The sequence below is a fragment of the Chiloscyllium plagiosum genome, unplaced genomic scaffold (genome assembly GCF_037043375.1).
Source record: "Chiloscyllium plagiosum isolate Xiang-an unplaced genomic scaffold, Cpla_swu_hap1 HiC_scaffold_24, whole genome shotgun sequence".
Taxonomy (NCBI): domain Eukaryota; kingdom Metazoa; phylum Chordata; class Chondrichthyes; order Orectolobiformes; family Hemiscylliidae; genus Chiloscyllium; species Chiloscyllium plagiosum.
Window position 1 is genome coordinate 31,171,279 of NW_028270162.1, and position 18,153 is coordinate 31,189,431.

Below are 18,153 nucleotides of genomic sequence, written 5' to 3' on the forward strand. Positions count from 1 at the left end.
CAGTTTTGTTAAGTATTTAACTGCCCTTATCCAAGAATTCAGATTTCCCCATGGAGTGGAATGCAAGGACAACAGACTGAATTTTGTTTTCAGATTGGACATTACTGAAGGAGGTTTTGGATAACTGGCTCATTTCCATTCAACTTGAAGGGGGTAAAATGGTCACTAAGGACTGTGAATTTAAGAACTTTACTGGTTAACTTTTCTTTCCACGTGGGAGGATCCTGGAAACTCTATTTACCGCATGAACTAGTAATCTTTGTTGTTATAATCATGGCACGTTGTGTATCAATAACTTGCTTAAATACTGGCTGTCAGAGTCTTATGAAAGCTGGTAGTGTCATATAGGTGGTTATCATGGAATGATAAAAAGGGTGGAATATAATGTTAAAATTTAAATTGGAATATCTCTCTGGACAATGTAATATTAAAGGGTTAAACTGCACCGACTGAACATTCTGGAAGTGGGTGAAGATGACATTTATGCAGGAATGCAGATCACTCCCACTCCATTTAGATGGTCATTTGCCACTACTCCCCCTACTATTATAAAATTAATCTATGATTCAATCTCTTCCATTCAGAAATGCTTTCATAGCCATCCCGTTAAGCTAGGACGTATCACCCCTACATTGTATTAGGGAATCAGTGAGTCAGGAAATGGTCTGCTTAACAATTCCCCAGGATTAGGACATTTAGGTTTGGATGTAGGTTTGCTGGAATGTTTCGTCACCATACTAGGTAACACTTCAGTGAGCCTCCAGACGAAGCACTGTTGATAATTCCTGCTTTCTATTTATATGTTTAGGTTTCTTTGGGTTGGTGATGTCATTTCCAGTGGTGATGTCAATTCCTGTTCTTTTTCTCAGCGGGTGGTAAATGGGGTCCAAGTCAATCTGTTTGTTGATAGAGTTCCAGTTGGAATGCCATGCTTCTAGGAATTCTCGTGTGTGTCTTTGTTTGGCTTGTCCTAGAATGGATATGTTGTCCCTGTCGAAGTGATGTCCTTCCTTATCTGTATGTAAGGTTACTAGTGAGAAACGGTCATGGCGTTTTGTAGCGAGTTGATGTTCATGTATCCTGGTGGCTAGTTTTCTGCCTATTTGTCCATTAGCTGCTATTTTAGTGTGTTGGTGGGTTTGTGGGCCACCATGATGCAAAGGGACCTGATTAGTCTGGCAGTCATTTCAGAATTGTCTTTGATGTAGGGGAGAGTGGCTAGGGTTTCTGATCGCATTTTGTCTGCTTGTTTGGGTTTGTTGCTGAGAAATCAGCAGACTGTATGTTAATTGGATACCCATTCTTTTTGAATACACTGTATAGGTGATTTTTCTTCTGCCCTTCGTAGTTCCTCTGTGCTGCAGTTTGTGGTGGCTCGTTGAAATAATGTTCTGATGCAGCTTCATTTGTGGATGTTGGGATGGTTGCTCCTGTAGTTCAATATTTGGTCCGTATGTGTTGTTTTCCTGTAGATGCTGGTTTGAAATTCCCCATTGGCTGTTCGCTCAACTGTGAAATTGAGGAATGGCAGTTTGTTGTTGTTTTCCTCCTCTTTAGTGAATTTTATGCCACTAAGGGTATTAGAAGATCCAAAGACACATGTACCAAACACCACTAACTTCATCAGCAAGGACAGTATCATCAGGCTAGTGGACCTATGCCTTACCATCCACTGCACCTTCAACAATAAAACCTACAGACAAACCAACAGAACACCCATGGGATCTCCGATATCAGGGTTCTTAGCAGAGACGGTAATGCAGATACTCGAACAAACAGTTCTACCAACTATCCAACCCAAACTTTGGGTCTGCTACGTGGATGACACCTTTGTCGTCACTAAACGAAACAAATTAGAGGAAACCTTCTAGACCATCAATAATACCAGTCAACATCCAGAAGCGAAGCTGCATCAGAACATTATTTCAACGAGCCACCACAAACTGCAGCAGGAACTACGAAGGGCAGAGCATATTCAAAAGAATGGGTATCGATTTCTCAGCAACAAACCCAAACAAGCAGACAAAACGCGATCAGAAACCCTAGCCACTCTCCCCTACATCAAAGACATCTCGGAAGTGACTGCCAGACTACTCAGACTCCTTGGCATCATGGTAGCCCACAAACTCACCAACATACTAAAACAGCAGCTAATGAACTTCAAAGGTCCTATACAGACAACAAGCAAAACTAATGTAATTTACAAAATATCGTGAAAGCTGCTACATTGGACAAACAGGCAGAAAACACGCCACAAAACGACATGACCGTTTCTCACTAGTATCCTTCCATACAGATAAGGAAGGATACCACTTTGACAAGGACAACACATCCATCCTAGGACAAACCAAAGAGACATGCACAAGAATTCCCAGAAGCATGGCATTCCAACTGGAACTCTATCAACAAACAGATTGACTTGGACCCCATTTACCATCTGCTGAGAAAAAGAACAGGAAATTACATCACCACAGGAAACGACATCACCAACCCAAAGAAATCCAAACATATAAATAGAAAGCAGAAATTATCAGCAGTGCTTCTTCCAGAGGGTCACTGAAGATGTTGCCTTGTATGGTGACGAAACGTCTAAAAATGAACCTACCAGCTCAGCGAGCAAACCTACATCGGGAACCACAACCTAAGCTACAAATCTTCTCAAAACCCGCTAACATTTACGTTTGCATTATCTCCGAGGATGATCTCATCCTACCAATGTACCTGGGGTAACATTTGATTGGGGGGGCGGGGAAGTGGCTAGAGTATCTGTGAGCATTAGGAATTGACCTGTACAAAGGGGATGGGTTTTCTTTGTTCAGGGCCTCACTTTGACTCGATTTCACACGCCTGTGAAGAGGATCAAAGGGGCCACCTAGCTTGTACAAGCTTTAATAAACTTTAACTGTTTGCAGAAGTCGGGGTGTGCGAATTGCAGATGGTGTGTGAAACCTCGGGAAATGAACCTAACAGGCTCAGCCCTACTCTACCATGCACTCTCGAGTACTTTGCAATTTCATCCTTAATAATTATGGACACTAAAATCTGGTTGGCACAATGGCTCAGTGGTTAGCACTGCAGCCTCACAGTGCCAGGTACCCGGGTTTGATTCCAGCCTCAGGTGACGTGTGGAGTTTGCATGTTCTCCCCATGTCTGCATGGGTTTCCTCCGGATGCTCCTGTTTGTTCCCACAATCCAGAGATGTGCAGGCCAGGTGAATTGGCTATGCTAAATTGTTCACAGTGTTCAGGGATGTGTTGGTTAGGTGCATTAGTCAGGGGTAAATGTAGGGTATTAGGGTAGGGGAATCGGTCAAGGTGGGATACTCTTCAGAGGGTTGGTGTGGACTTGTTGGGCCAATTGGCCTATTTCCACACTGTAGAGATTCTCTGATTCTGCCAACGACTGAGGTCAGACTAACTGCCCTGTAATTTCCTGTTGTCTGCTTCCCTCCCTTCTTAAATAGGGGTTTACATTGACCATAAGACAATATGAATTGGAGTAACTTGTTTGATCCTTCGAGCCTGCACTGCCATTCAGCAGGACTATGGCTGATCGACACTCCTCACATCCACTTGCCTACATGTTTTCTGCATAACCCTTGATTCCCCTGCTTTGTGCAAAACTATCTCAGCTTTAAATATACCAAACGACTTCACCCCTACACCTCCCTGTGGTAAGGATTTCCAACTACTGATTTCCAAGCCCTCTATGAAATTCCTCATTTAAGTCTTTAAAATTGGTGTCCCCCTTTATTCTGAGACTATGCCCTCTGGTCCGAGATTCTCCCATGAGGGGAAACATCTTCTCAGTATTTATCCTGTCAAGCCCTTTAAGAATACTGTATGGTTCAATATCATCATCTTTCATTCATCGAAACAGCACTGAGTAGAGTCCCAACTTATTTAGCCTTTGCTTCTAAGACAATCCCTCCATACCAGGGACCATCCTCGTAAGCCTTCTCTGAACTGTCTCCAATTAAATGATGCCTTTTTAGAAAGGTACTAAAGCTTGTCACAGTAATTCAGATGTGGTCTCACCAGCACTTTGTGCAGTTACACTAAGACTTCCCTATTCTTGTACTCCAACCCATTTTAAACAAGGGCCAATATTCCATTAGCCTTCCTGATTACCTGCTGCACCTGTGTGCTAGTTTCTCAGTTTCTTGTATTTTGTGCACAAAAGTACCAAGTGCCTTTGTGTTGGAACTTTCTGCAGTTCTTCTCTATTTAAATAATGCTGTTTGTTTGTTCTCCCTTCAAAAATGAACTTCACATTTCCCCACATTATACTCCATTTGCCAATTTTTTGCCTACTTAATCTATCAATATCTCCCTGTAAACAGTTTAAATTCCTCTCACAATTTGTCTTTTCACCTATTTTTGTGTTGTCTGCAAATTTGGGTACAGTACATTCACTTCCGTCCTCTAAGTCGTTAATGTACATTGGAAACAGTCTTGCCCAGCACTGATGCTTGTGGAACCCCATTGGTTACAGGTTGCCAACCTGAAAAATAATGACTTATCCTCACTCGTTATTTCCTGCCCAATTCTCTATTCATGCTAATATATTACCTCCAACATCATGGGCTCTTTTGACAACTTAGAGAGGCACAATGGCTCAGTGGTTAGAACTGCTACCTCACAAGACCAGGGACCTGGGTTCAATTCCAGCTTCAGATGTTTCTGTGTGGCGTTCGCATGTTCTCCACGTGTCTGTATGGGTTTCTTCTGGGTGCTCCAATTTACTCCCATAGTCCAAAGATGTGCAGATTAGGTGGTCTGGCCATACTGAAATTGCCCATAGTATTCAGGGAAGTATAGGCTAGGCAGATTAGCCATGGTAAATGTAGAGTTATGTGATACAGTGGGAGGCTGGGTCTGGCTGGGATGCTCTTCAAAGAGTTAGGCCAGATGTGATGGGCCAAATGGCCTCTTTCCACACTGTAGGAGTTCTACGATACTAACTTTCTCTAAGGTACCTTGGCAAACGCCCTCTGGAAGTCCCAATATAACACATCTACTAGTTCCCCACTATCCACTCTGGTTAAGACTGCCTCAAAAACTTTAGTAAGACGGGATTTCCCTTTCATGAACCTGTGCTGATTCTCTTGGTTAGATTATGGTTTTCAAAAATGTGCTGCTGTTACTTCCTTAATAATTGATTCCAACAATTTTCCAATAATAGATTTTAGGTGAATCGACCTATAATTACCTGCTTTTTGTCCGCCTTAGTTTTTGAACAGGTGCGTCACACTGACAGTTTTCCAATAGGCCAGTACTTTTCCAGAGTACAAGACTTTTGGAAAATTACAACCAATTCATCCACTCTCTTTGTAGCTACTTCTTTTGAGATCCTAGAATGCAAGCCATCAGGGCCAAAGGATTTATTTGCCTTTAGCCCCATTAGTTTGTCTAATACTATTTCTCTCTTGACGGGAATAGTACTTAATTCTTCCCAGTATTCATTAGTATTAATGGAATGTTCAAAGTATCTGACACAATTAAGATTGATGCAAAACATCTGTTAACTCCTCTGCCATTTCCTTGTTCCCCATACATATCTCTCTAGATTCATTATGTAAAGCACCTGTGTTCATTGACCTCTCTTCCTTTTTATATATTTAAAAAAGCTCTTACTGTCACTTTCTATATTCCTCACTAGTTTGGTCTCATGGTTTATTTTCTTTCCATTATTTTTTAGTCTTCCTTTGCTGGATTCTGAATTTATCACTGACTTATATGCTTTTACTTTCAACTTAATAGTCTCCTTAACTTCCTTGGTTAGCTACTGCTTGCTTACTATCATTCCTTCAATCTATCCATCCAGTTCATTTTAGCTAACTCTGTCCTAATTTCATTGTAGTTTTTTTTTTATTTAAGTTAAACAGTTGTTCCAACCCAGGTGAAGGTGGGGAAGGCAATGACAAAGTGGTATTATCGCTAGACTGTTTAACCAGAGATCCAGGTAATGATAGGTTTACATTTTACCATGGCAAATGTTGAATTTGAATTCAATAAACACCTGGAATTAAGAGTCTTACGATGACCATGAATCCATTGTCAATTGTCAGGAAAATCCATTGGGTTCACTCATGTCCTTTAGGGATGAAAACTACCACCTTTACCTGGTCTGGCGTACACGTGACTCCAGATCCACAGCAAGATGGTTGACTCTAAACAGCCACAATTAGGGATGGGTAATAAATGGTCACCACCCAGTGACGTCCTCATCCCTGAATTTTAAAAAAAGCTTTCTCACACTCAAAGGTGAGCAATAAAATTCTACCATGTTATCATCACTACTTCCTAGGGGATCTTTCACTCTGAGGTTATTTATTGAACCTGCCTCATTACCCATTGCCAGATTCAAGACAGCCTGTTTCCTGTTGGTTCCATGACATATTGTAGTAGGAAACTATTCTTAATGCACTATGAATTTGTTGTCTTAGCTGTCCTTTCCAAATTGACCAACCCAACCAATAAGCAGATTAAGGTTACCAATAATTCATTCTATATTATTTTTACATACTAATTATTTGTTGATGTGTGTCTTAGAGTGTGTCTACTATTTGGGGGTCTGTACACTATTCCTACCTGTGTCTTTGTTTGCTTCCTGTTATTTAACTCAATTGAACTCTACATTATCTGAGCCTAGATCATCTCTCACAACTGTCTTCATTTCTTCTGTATTAGTCGTGCTACACCACCATTTTTTCCTTCCCTCCTGCCTTTCTGAAAGGCTAAATTATCTTGAATATTAAGTTCCTAGTTCCAATTTCCTTGTCACCATGTCTCTGTACTGGCTATGAGATCATATCCATTTACCTTGAATTGTGTCATCAGTCCACCTATCTTATTCCAAATGCTATGTGCATTCAGACACAAAGCCTTAAGGCTTGCCTTTTTTTTGCTTTTTTTTAAATCATCTAAACTTTTCTTTGTACTGTGACTCATTTGTCCCTCACCCTCGATTACTCTGTTTACCGTTTTTGCACTTTACTGTTTTTTCTTTTATTAGCAATGTTGTTTCTCTTTCCCTTGTCACCCAGCATGGGTTGAAAATGTGTTGCTGGAAAAGCGCAGCAGATCAGGCAGCATCCAAGGAGCAGGAGACTCGATGTTTCGGGCATGAGCCCTTCTTCAGGAATGAGGAAATTGTGCCAAGCAGGCTAAGATAAAAGGTAGGGAGGAGGGACTTGGGGGAGGGGAATTGGAAATGCGATAGGTGGAAGGAGGTTAAGGTGAGGGTGATAGGCTGGAGTGGGGGTTGGGGCGGAGAGGTCAGGAAGAAGATTGCAGGTAAGGAAGGTGGTGCTGAGTTCAAGAGTTGGGACTGAGACAAGGTGGGGGGAGGGGAAATGAGGAAACTGGACAAATCTGAGTTCATCCTTTGTGGTTGGAAGGTTCCTAGGCGGAAGATGAGGCGCTCTTCCTCCAGCCATCGTGTTGCCATGGTCTGGCGATGGAGGAGTCCAAGGACCTGCATGTCCTTGGTGGAGTGGGAGGGGGAGTTGAAGTGTTGAGCCACAGGGTGGTTGGGTTGGTTGGTCCGGGTGTCCCAGAGGTGTTCTCTGAAACGTTCCGCAAGTAGGCGGCCTGTCTCCCCAATATAGAGGAGGCCACATCGGGTGCAGCGGATGCAGTAAATGATGTGTGTGGAGGTGCAGGTGAATTTGTGGCGGATATGGAAGGATCCCTTGGGGCCTTGGAGGGAAGTAAAGGGGGAGGTGTGGGCGCAGGTTTTGCATTTCTTGCGGTTTCAGGGGACGGTCCAGGAGTGGAGGTTGGGTTCGTGGGGGGTGTGGACCTGATGAGGGAGTCACGGAGTGAGTGGTCTTTTTGGAACGCTGATAGGGGAGGGGGGGGAATATATCCCTGGTGATGGGGTCCATTTGGAGGTGGCAGAAATGACGACGGATGATACGATGTATATGGAGGTTGGTGGGGTGGTAGGTGAGGACCAGTGGGGTTCTGTCCTGGTGGCGATTGGAGGGGCGGGGCTCAAGGGCGGAGGAGCGGGAAGTGGAGGATATGCAGTGGAGAGCATCGTCGATCATGTCTGGGGGGGAAATTGCGGCCTTTGAAGAAAGAGGCCATCTGCGTTTTACGGTATTGGAACTGGTCCTCCTGGGAGCAGATGCGGCGGAGACGAAGGAATTGGGAATATGGGATGGCATTTTTACAGGGGGCAGGGTGGGAGGAGGCGTAGTCTAGGTAGCTGTGGGAGTCGGTCGGTTTATAGTAAATGTCTGTGTTGATTCGGTCGTCCGAGATAAAAATGGAGAGGTCTAGGAAGGGGAGGGAGGAGTCTGAGACAGTCCAGGTGAATTTGAGGTCGGGGTGGAAGGTGTTGGTAAAGTGGATGAACTGTTCAACCTCCTCGTGGGAGCACGAGGCAGCGCCGATACAGTCATCGATGTAGCGGAGGAAAAGGTGGGGGGTGGTGCCAGTGTAGCTGCGGAAGATGGACTGTTCCACATATCCTACGAAGAGGCAGGCATAGCTGGGGCCCATGCGGGTGCCCATGGCTACTCCTTTGGTTTGGAGGAAATGGGAGGATTGGAAAGAGAAGTTGTTCAGGATGAGGACCAGTTCAGTCAGTCGAAGGAGGGTGTCAATGGAAGGGTACTGGTTGGTACGGCGGGAAAGGAAGAAGCGGAGGGCTTTGAGTCCTTCGTGATGGGGGATGGAGGTGTACAGGGACTGGATGTCCATGGTGAAGGTAAGGCGTTGGGGACCGGGGAAGCGAAAATCATGGAGGAGGTGGAGGGCATGGGTGGTGTCCTGAATGTAGGTGAGGAGTTCTTGGACTAAGGGGGACAGGACCGTGTCGAGGTATGCAGAGATGAGTTCGGTGGGGCAGGAGCAGCCTGAGACAATGGGTCGGCCGGGGCAGTCAGGTTTGTGGATTTTGGGCAGGAGGTAGAAACGGGCGGTGCGGGGTTGTGGGACTTTTATCTACCTTTTATCTTAGCCTGCTGGACACACTTTCCTCATTCCTGAAGAAGGGCTCATGCCCGAAATGTCGATTCTCCTGCTCCTTGGATGCTGCCTGACCTGCTGCGCTTTTCCAGCAACACATTTTCAGCTCTGATCTCCAGCATCTGCAGTCCTCACTTTCTCCACCCAGCATGGGTTCCAACTCCTGCCATTCTAGCTCAAACCTACCCCTACCCCAATCACACTAGCAAATGCTTGCTCTAGGTCATCAGTCCCAATCCTGCCCAGGTGTAAACTGTCCAGATTGTACTCGTTCCACCTTCCCCAGAATCTGACCCAATGTCCTAGGAATCTGAAACCTTCCCCTAGCATCTTTCCAGTCACAGATTCAACTGATATCCTGCCATTTCTAAACTGACTAGCATACAGCAGCAGTAGTTACCTTTAACATACCTGCATTATTTTTTCCCTTAATTAATTCCGTTATAGAGAGTAGCGTTCTACAGGTTCAAACAAGGACCATGATTTTTCCTTTAATTACAGAGGCTCAAGCATACAGCGCACAATTTCAAAATTTGTACACAGCAAAAAGTCTGGAGGTATTGTGAACAGGGAGAGAATTCAAAAGGACATAGAGAGACTGGTCAAATGGGCAATCAAGTGGCAGATGAAACTGGTTGCACAGAAACACAAATGGATACAGTTGAAGAAGAGTAAAGAACAGCAATACAAAAACAGCAAAGGGACTGTAAGTGCAGAAAGAACAAATGACAAATGTTGCACAAACCACTGAAAATGTCAGGTTAATTTAAGAAGGTGGCGCAAATGGAATATGGAATATGAAATCTGGACTTACAAAAGAAAGGAAGTTATGATGAATCTTTATAAAACACTGGTTTTGCTGCAACTAGAGTAGTGTGTCCAAATAAGTGCAGCATGTATTAAGAAGAATCGAAATGCATTGGAGAGTATGCAAATATTGAGAATGGTTCTAGTGATGAAGAGCTTCAAGTTTCATGTATACATTGGAGGAGTTGGAGTACTTTAGAGAAAAGGCGGCTGACAGGATATTTGATAGAACTGATCAAAATCACGAGGAGTCTAAACACAATAGATAAAAAGCATTTTCAATGGCAGAAGGATGAAGAACCCAAGGACACTATTTTAAGGTAATTGGAAAATGAACCAAAGATAATATTACTTCTTTTAACAAAGTGGGAGGTTAGGATTTGGAATGCACTACCTGAGGTTGTCTTTTCAAAGCAGTGCCAATCATGGCTTTTAAGATAAATTGATTAAACACCAGCAAAGAGGGAGTTTGCTGGGCCAGCAGATGTTTGGAGTGGGGCAGGCCCAGTTGCTCTTGTGGAGAGCTATTGTGAATACGATGGGCTGAATGGCCTCTTTATGTCTCATATGCATTCTAAACTCGTGATTTAGTCAGTTTTCATTGCTTTTGAGAAATGCAGGACATTAAATACAAGCAATTCCTGTTTGGAGCCAATCTCAGCTATGTTTTTCACTTTATTTTTAGAAATCATGTTTTGTAAAATGATGCACTGTAGGTTTTTTTTAACCTTACCATGTTTTTTGTTGTCCCGCCACTCTCCAGTATATTCGTTCCCGCTTAATGAGTAGACGGTGCTTTTTAAACCATTTTTCTGCGCAATCCGATCCCACTCATGCCACCGATTTTCTTTGGGCTTCCGAGGCCTCAGAAATGGCATTTTTGTTTCAGAAACTCCGATGGAAGGATTCACTTGTTATGAAGGGGGCAGGGTGTTGCACGCTCCCAGGGATCGAGACTGGATCTCTTCCGCTGTCTTGAAAGACGAGTTTAATCGAAATGAACCCGTTTTCACTCAAAATCCCTTCGCAAACAGGTATCGGAAAGACCAGCCAAAAATCGGCAGTCCTGCATATCAGCAACAGCGAGGCTGCAAACAGGATGTTTAACAACAATCCCCAAACTCGCTGACGCTCCTTGAGCGATAGTGTACGGCTGTTCCTATAGCAACAGACACGGGCCTTGTGAATCGTCATGGGCCTTTTGATATTTTCAAGTAAAACAAGAGCAAGGGAAAAATCTGAAAATACCGTCAAACCTATTTTTTTTTGTATGTGTGTGAAAAAGAGTAATTTTTTAAAAATAAGTTTTTTGATGGAGTAAGTCATGTCTCGGCCCAATCATTACCCCTGCTACAAGAAATAACATTAAAGCCAGCAAGCGGTTGCTAACCTTCAGGTCTGAAAGATAGCTCTTTGAATCATTTAAATACGAGCTATTGGATGTTCACATTATTCATTCATAAATGCAGAAGTATCACAAAACTGTTTTCTTTTTAAAGAAACAGAACCCCAAAATGGTACAAGTAGAGATTTGAAGAGTTGAACAATTTCCTTGGACATCACTCAAATTTTATACATCTTGACACCAAGTGGACTGGGGCGGGGGAGAGAGGGGTGACCTTATTTACGCCACCTTTCCCGATTACTCTCATTGAAATGTTTTTATTTATTTTGGTAGTTCTGATCACTCAAAGTTGATCTCAAATTTCCCCCCCCCCAACCATCTTAAGTTACACTTTCAAAGGGGAAATTGTTTATATAAATATGTTTTCTTTTAAATATCTCTACAAGTTAGATAATTGTGTGCAGAATATTGCTGAATGATGAGTGGAAATTTCAAGGAAAATGTGTTCCAATTAGTTAAATAAGACCAGGTAACTAGATCAGTGGGTGTCATCAATAATTAATTTTCAGCTAAAAATCACACAACACCAGGTTATAGTCCAACATGTTTATTTGGAAGCACTAGCTTTCAGAGCGCTGCTCCTTCATCAGGTGGTTGTGGAATATAAGATCGTAAGACATAGAATTTATAGCAAAAGTTTACAGTGTGATGCAACTGAAATTGTATATTGAAAAAAACCTGGATTGTTTGTTAAATCTCTCAGCTTTTGGAACATGGTCATTCTATTCAATATATAATTTCAGTTGCATCACACTGTAAACTTTTGCTATAAATTCTGCATCTCACGATCTTATACTCCACAACCAGGTGAAAGTGCTCTGAAAGTTAGTGATTCCAAATAACCCTGTCGGACTATAACCTGGATGTTGTGAGATTTTTAACTTTGTACACCCCAGTTCAACACCAGCATCTCCAAATCATTATTTTCAGCTGAATGTTTGGTGATTTTGAGTCATTTCTGATCAATATTCCGAAATAATTTAAGTAAGAATTGGATAAATGAAAGTAAATGAACCAAATGCTCAGAACAACCACAGAGTTAAAAGTTTAAAATCATGAGGGGCATAGTATAGAAAAGGTTTTTTTTCCCTAGGATTGCGGAGTTCAAAATTTTAAGATGAGAGGTGATTTAAAAAGGATCTGAAGGCCAACTTTTTCACACAGAGGGTGGTTTGTATGTAGAATGAACTGCCAGAGGAAGTGGTAGATGCAGGTACAGTTACATTTAAAAGATATTTGGATAGGTACAAGAATTCAAAAGGTTTAAAAGAATATGGGCCCAAATGCAAGCAAGTGAGACTAGTTTAGTTTGGGAAACTTCGTCGGTATGGATGAGTTGGACCAAAGAGTCTGTTTCCATGCCTTTTACTTTATAAATATTAATACTATGGAGAGTGATAAAATACCAATAATGGGGATGTAATTTGAATTTGAACAGAAGTGGGAATTTAATATTCCTGAATACAGTATAACATTTTCATGAGAGACAAGAAGGAAAACAAGTGAGTACAGTTTGTATGGGATGAAATTACAGGATTGGAATTTAAAGATAATGAGTTGTGTTAAGATAAAATTGATGAGGAAGGTAAAGAACACAACGAGAAATTATGCAATCCTTGTGCATTCATTACAGGCCACCAAACAGTGGAGAAGTGATGCACAGGAAATACAGTTGAGAGATTAGGAGAATAATTGGGAAATAGTGATGATATGAGAAAATAACTGATTAGCCATAATCTCGAATGGTGGAGCAAACTCAAGGGACTGAATGGCCTACGACTATAACCTTATCCCTAAGCCCATAACATAGTTCGGTTCATTGCAAGAATGAAAAAAAGCATAATGATAATTAAGACTCAAAAGTAAGCTTCTAGAAAATGACAAAGCTCAGCAAGGTAAGAACAAATCTGGTCCAAACTAAATAGGTAGGAAAGTTAACCTATCTTGCGTCTATTTTTTCCACCTTTTTTCATTCTCTTCCCACTTCCATTCATGATTCTTCTGATGCTTCATGTCGGTTCCACAATTGTCAGTTTTCTGGCCCTACTCACCGTGTCTTCGCAATGGATGTGCAATCGCTCTGCATGTCTATCCCCCATCAGGATGGTCTGAAGGCTCTCTGCATATTCTTTGAAAGGTTGAACAGTCCCAATCCACCACCAACCTCCTTCACCTGGCTGAGCTTGTTCAAACTTTAAACAACTCTTCCATTAAGTCGTCTCACTTTCTCCAAGTCAAAGGTGTAGCTGTAGGTATTGACATAAGTCCCAGGTATTCCTTGTTTCAGACCTACTCAGGTCCCCATCTACAACTCTTTCTGTGATACACTGATGATCTGTGCATGCACAGTTGTACCCATGACATCTCATCAGCATTACATTAAATTTTAAACTAGCTGCAAGTTCTGGGAAACTGTAGCAGCAGTTATTAACCAAATTGTAAGTTTGTTTGCAAATCAACGGTCTGATTACTATTAATTAGTCTGATCTCTACATGGGTGCAGCTCAACATTAAAATTATAACTTCAAGAGTTACATTACAGGAAACTTCCCTTTAGCAGAGATTTATTTTTGTGTTTTATTCACAAAGAAGTAAGTCAGCATGGAAAAGCACTTTATAATCTCAAGATAAAGCAAGTTTGTCTATTTACGCACAGAAAGATTCCTCATGGACTCTTGCCAAAGGTTAAAAAAAGGAAACTGATTCTATCTGGAAGCAAGAGGTTATTTTACCTATGACAGAACCAACAAGGTGGTGCTTGGGGATGCTCTCAATGCTGAGCCACAACTGATCTATTAGAATTTAATTGATCTTGCTCAACTGAGCAAATTGTAAAAAGTGAAATTTGTTTCTTATCGTCTCCAGATGAAAGCTTAGGTAAATTGGGAAACAGTTCCACTTTCATAAAGCTGGATACAAATAGGGATTTTTGGCAACTTATTTTCACTCACAGGATGAGGGCATCGCTGACTAGGCCAGCATTTATATCCCATCCATAATTGCCCAGAGAGCATTTAAAAGTCAACCACATTGCTGTGGGTCTGGAGTCACATGTAGGCCAGACCAGGTAGGAAAGGCAGATTTCCTTCCCTAAAGGACATCAGTAAACCTGATGGATTTTTCTGACAATTGACAATGGTTTCATTGTCATCATTAGACTCTTAATTCCAAATATTTATTGAATTCAAATTCCACCATCTGCCTTGGTGGGATTTAAACCCAAGTCCGCAGAACATAGAACATAGAAAAGTACAACACAGAACAGGCACTTTGGCCCATGATGTTGTGCCGAGGTTTAATCCTAATGTAAAATATAATAACTTAACCTATGCACCCCTCAACTCACTGCTATCCATGTTGATGTCCAGCAGTCGCTTAAATGTCCCCAATGACTCTGCTTCCACCACCACAGCTGGCAACGCATTCCATACATTCACAACTCTCTGCGTAAAGAACCTATCTTTGACGTCTCCTTTATACCTTCCTCCTAATATCTTCAAACAATGACTCCTCGTACCAGTCAATCCTGCCCTGGGGAAAAATCTCTGGCAATTCTGAATCCAGATAGCCAAATCTCCCTGTATCCCATACTTGCTGACTTTATGAATGAGCCTACCATGGGGAACCTTATCAACTGCCTTGCTGAAGTCTATATACATCACATCCGCTGCTCGACCTTCATTGACCTGTTTTGACACCTCCTCAAAGAACTCAATAGGATTTGTGAGGCATGACCTGCCCCTCACAAAGCCATGCTGACTGCCTTTAATCAAGCTATGCTTTGCCAAATATAAATCCTATCCCTCAGAATTCTTTCCAAAACTTTGCTGACCACAGACATAAGACTGACTGGTCTGTAATTGCCAGGGATTTCCCTATTACCCTTTTTGAAAAGAGGAACAACATTCGCCTCCTTCCAATCCTCCAGTATGATTCCCGTGGACAGTGAGGAGGCAAGTATCCTTGCCAGCCGCTTAGCAACCTCCCTTCTCGCTTCCTGGAGCAGCCTAGGATAAATCTGGTCTGGCCCTGGGGACTTATCAATCTTAATGTTTTCCAAACTTTCCAGCATATCAACTTCATCAATCTTGATCTGGTCAAGACTATATCCCAGCTCCTCAAAGTTTTCAATCACAAAAAGTTCCTTTTCCTTGGTGAAAACCGAAGCAAAAAAACCATTTTAGGGCTTCCCCTATCTGCTCAGATCCCACGCACAAGTTCCCTCCACTGTCCCTGATCGGCCCTACCTTCTCCCTGATCATTCTCTTATTCCTCACATATGAGTAAAATGAGTAATTAACATTACCTGCAAGGCTGGATTGACAGTCCAGCAATAATAACACAAGGCCATCACCTTCCCTATTACCCTTATCATACCCAAAAGAAGCAGGAAGCCGACATAACATCCCGATGGGAGTTGGGAACTACCCCTAAATGAAGAGTCGACATTATTCACAATATTCATTACATTGTTTGGGTGGGTTTGGCTTCAATAGATTATCCTTCTGCATCACATCAGTTCCTGAAATCTCCTGGAGGACAGTGTCAAGGATTGTAGAAGCACTGGATGGAGTCACATGTGACATGGATGATGGCTTGGTCCATTTAGACAAACATGACACTGGAGTGTAAGTTGTGTCATAATGCCTACAGGAAACAGGAGGTAGACTTAACTACAAATGCAAATTCTCACCAAATCTCATACTGTGGATGCTTCTTGTGCCCAAGTTGATGCACAGAAGAGACCAACAATCAAGAAGTTTCCAGCCCCTTAGAATTTGATTGAGCTCCAGAGGTTCTTGTATAGTAAACCAAATCATAAAGTTCTTGCTCAACGTAACTGTTTGTAAATGAGACATTATGATGAAAAACTGTTCATTCTGAGAGTCCTGGGACTTGACAACAATTGCATCAAAAACATCTGGGAATCACAAAATGTCATAGCAAAAGCAAGATATTCTGTCAAGTGGACAGGTTCCCACTATCTTCAGTAAAGATCACATGAAGTTGTATTACTTGTACAATTCATTGTCAAGAGACAAGAGAACTTCATTGTCATCATCTTTGCATCATGTCCACATAAATATCTTGGGGTGAAACTCTGAACACAAAAGTAAAATGTTATTGATAGTAGTGGACTGTTATGCCATTTAGATAGAAATTAAGTTATGGCAAAACCACATGCCTGAAGGAGATCTTATCACTACATGAAATGTGGGAGATGAGGCATCCTTGGGGCATTGTACATGCTCATATGGCTGGAGTCAATGCAAGTTTCTGGTTCCAGACAAACATCAGTGGCACTAGCTTACTGTGCCAGTTTAGTGGCAGGAGATATGTTGATAAAGAACTAACTGTGCCAGTGCAGTGGCAGGTGATACACAGACAAAAGGTTTACTGTGCCAATGTGGTGGCAGGATAGAGTTGATGCTTTCCTAACCTCCATTGACTCTGTTAAGTACCTTGTAGCAGCACAACGAACGTTATAACCGGAAGCAAATACCTGTACTCCAGCCATGATTGCGGCCTGCTAAGCTGCCGAGTATCTTTGCCCCCTGCCCTGTCTGCCTTGGTATAAAGCAGGCAGTTTGCTGGAGGGTGAGGAGCTGCTGCAGTGGGATCGGCTGACGTCACGGCGCTATCCCAGCAGTCCCGGTGCAGCGCATGTATTGCGGGAGCCGAGTGGACAATGTCACTGCTGCGGTGCCAGGCTGAATGGGAAGAGTTGGATAAAGAATTCAAACAGCTGCAGGTAAACGGCAGCGTCTAGTCTGGAAGGATTGGTCCGACGAAGCGGAGGCGATTGTCTTTTGTCCGGCGACCTCGCTCCGTCGATGCTTTTTATTTGAAATGGGGTTAAATTGTTCTGTCAGGCAGCTGTTAGTGTTCGTGTCACATTGGGGTTGGGGCCCCCTTTGTCTCAGTCTCCTTCCTGTGGAACCAGCTTTCAGCAAGGTCGAGACTAATATGCTTTTGTCAAATAACGGTCTATATTGTGTTCTGATGTCGCCTGTGTACCGTTTGGCTATAAATCTCTTGCTTGCTCCAACCAGCCGCTGTACCATGTTGGAGAATATTGTATTGAACATTTCCTGTATTAGTTGATTAGTGCACGTTATTGTACTGCCAATTCATTCTATTACCAGCACATAATTTCTATGCAGTATCATTATACACAAGTGCATATGTAGAATGACAGTTAAGAGCATCGTGAAGTATTTAAAATTGGGTGGTTGAGTCTGTAGTAGTTTCATTGTCAGGATATAGTGCTATCAGTGGTTTTAAAACGGAATAAGATATTTTTTAAAAGCCTGGGTTGCAAGTTAAGCATTTACAGTTGGCTAACAACCCTCATTGAGGTTTGACTTTAGAGTACAGTATCAAGCAATTAAGATTTAAAATCTACTTTTGATAACCATACAAATACCAAATGTAATCTTAAAACATAGTATAAATTTGGAAATGTTACCTGAGATTGTTTTGTATAGTAATAAGTCTTTAGGGTGTGATTATGCAGAATTTGCTTATTAGTGAGGGTCTAAAATTGACATAGAAATTTGAAAATCAGTCCCAGAATATCCTAAATAGTGTGATGCACCTCAAGTTAATTAGAATCAATCAGGTTGTATGAGAGTATATTTGAGGTTTTAATTAGCATAAGAACATCTTTTAAAAAGGAGCAGGAGTATGCCATTCGACCCCTCAAGCCTGCCCAGCTAACAAGATCATAGCTGATCAGCCAGGCCTCAACTCCTCTCGCGCCATCTCATCACAAACCTCAACTCCACATTGAACCTAAACTATTTCAAAAATTTATCTACCTCTTTAAATATTTTCAGTAATCTAGCCTTCACATATCAGTGCAGTTGTCATAACTCTAACATTGTATGTAATCATGCAAAGTATATTTTGTAAAATGCTTGAAGACCAATCTTGATGGCAGCGAAGGTTTATCTTTG

The 18,153-nt window shown here is 42.1% G+C and overlaps 2 protein-coding genes across 4 annotated transcripts in view; one reads left to right on the top strand and one right to left on the bottom strand.

Moving 5' to 3' along the window:
* morn3 (MORN repeat containing 3) overlaps window positions 1–16,767 on the bottom strand; it is an 80,670-nt gene extending 63,903 nt beyond the window's left edge. The window contains exons 1-2 of one of the 2 annotated variants that reach the window (XR_006315387.2): window positions 16,698–16,767; window positions 10,523–10,987 (exon numbers count right to left, since the gene is read on the bottom strand). Coding sequence is in view for 1 of the 2 variants with exons in the window: in XM_043715743.2 (XP_043571678.1) it covers window positions 10,523–10,667 (145 nt within the window). In the remaining variant the exon portion in view is untranslated. Of the gene's footprint in view, window positions 1–10,522; window positions 10,988–16,697 lie in introns of those variants that run through there. The other variant, XM_043715743.2, reaches the window with a different exon arrangement.
* Window positions 16,070–18,153, top strand: part of LOC122562676 (transmembrane protein 120B) — a 66,791-nt gene continuing 64,707 nt past the window's right edge. Inside the window, exon 1 of one of the 2 annotated variants that reach the window (XM_088000047.1) lies at window positions 16,070–16,946. In XM_088000047.1, the coding sequence (XP_087856173.1) occupies window positions 16,884–16,946 (63 nt within the window). In that variant the 5' untranslated portion in view covers window positions 16,070–16,883. The remainder of the gene's footprint in view (window positions 16,947–18,153) is intronic. The other variant, XM_043715739.2, reaches the window with a different exon arrangement.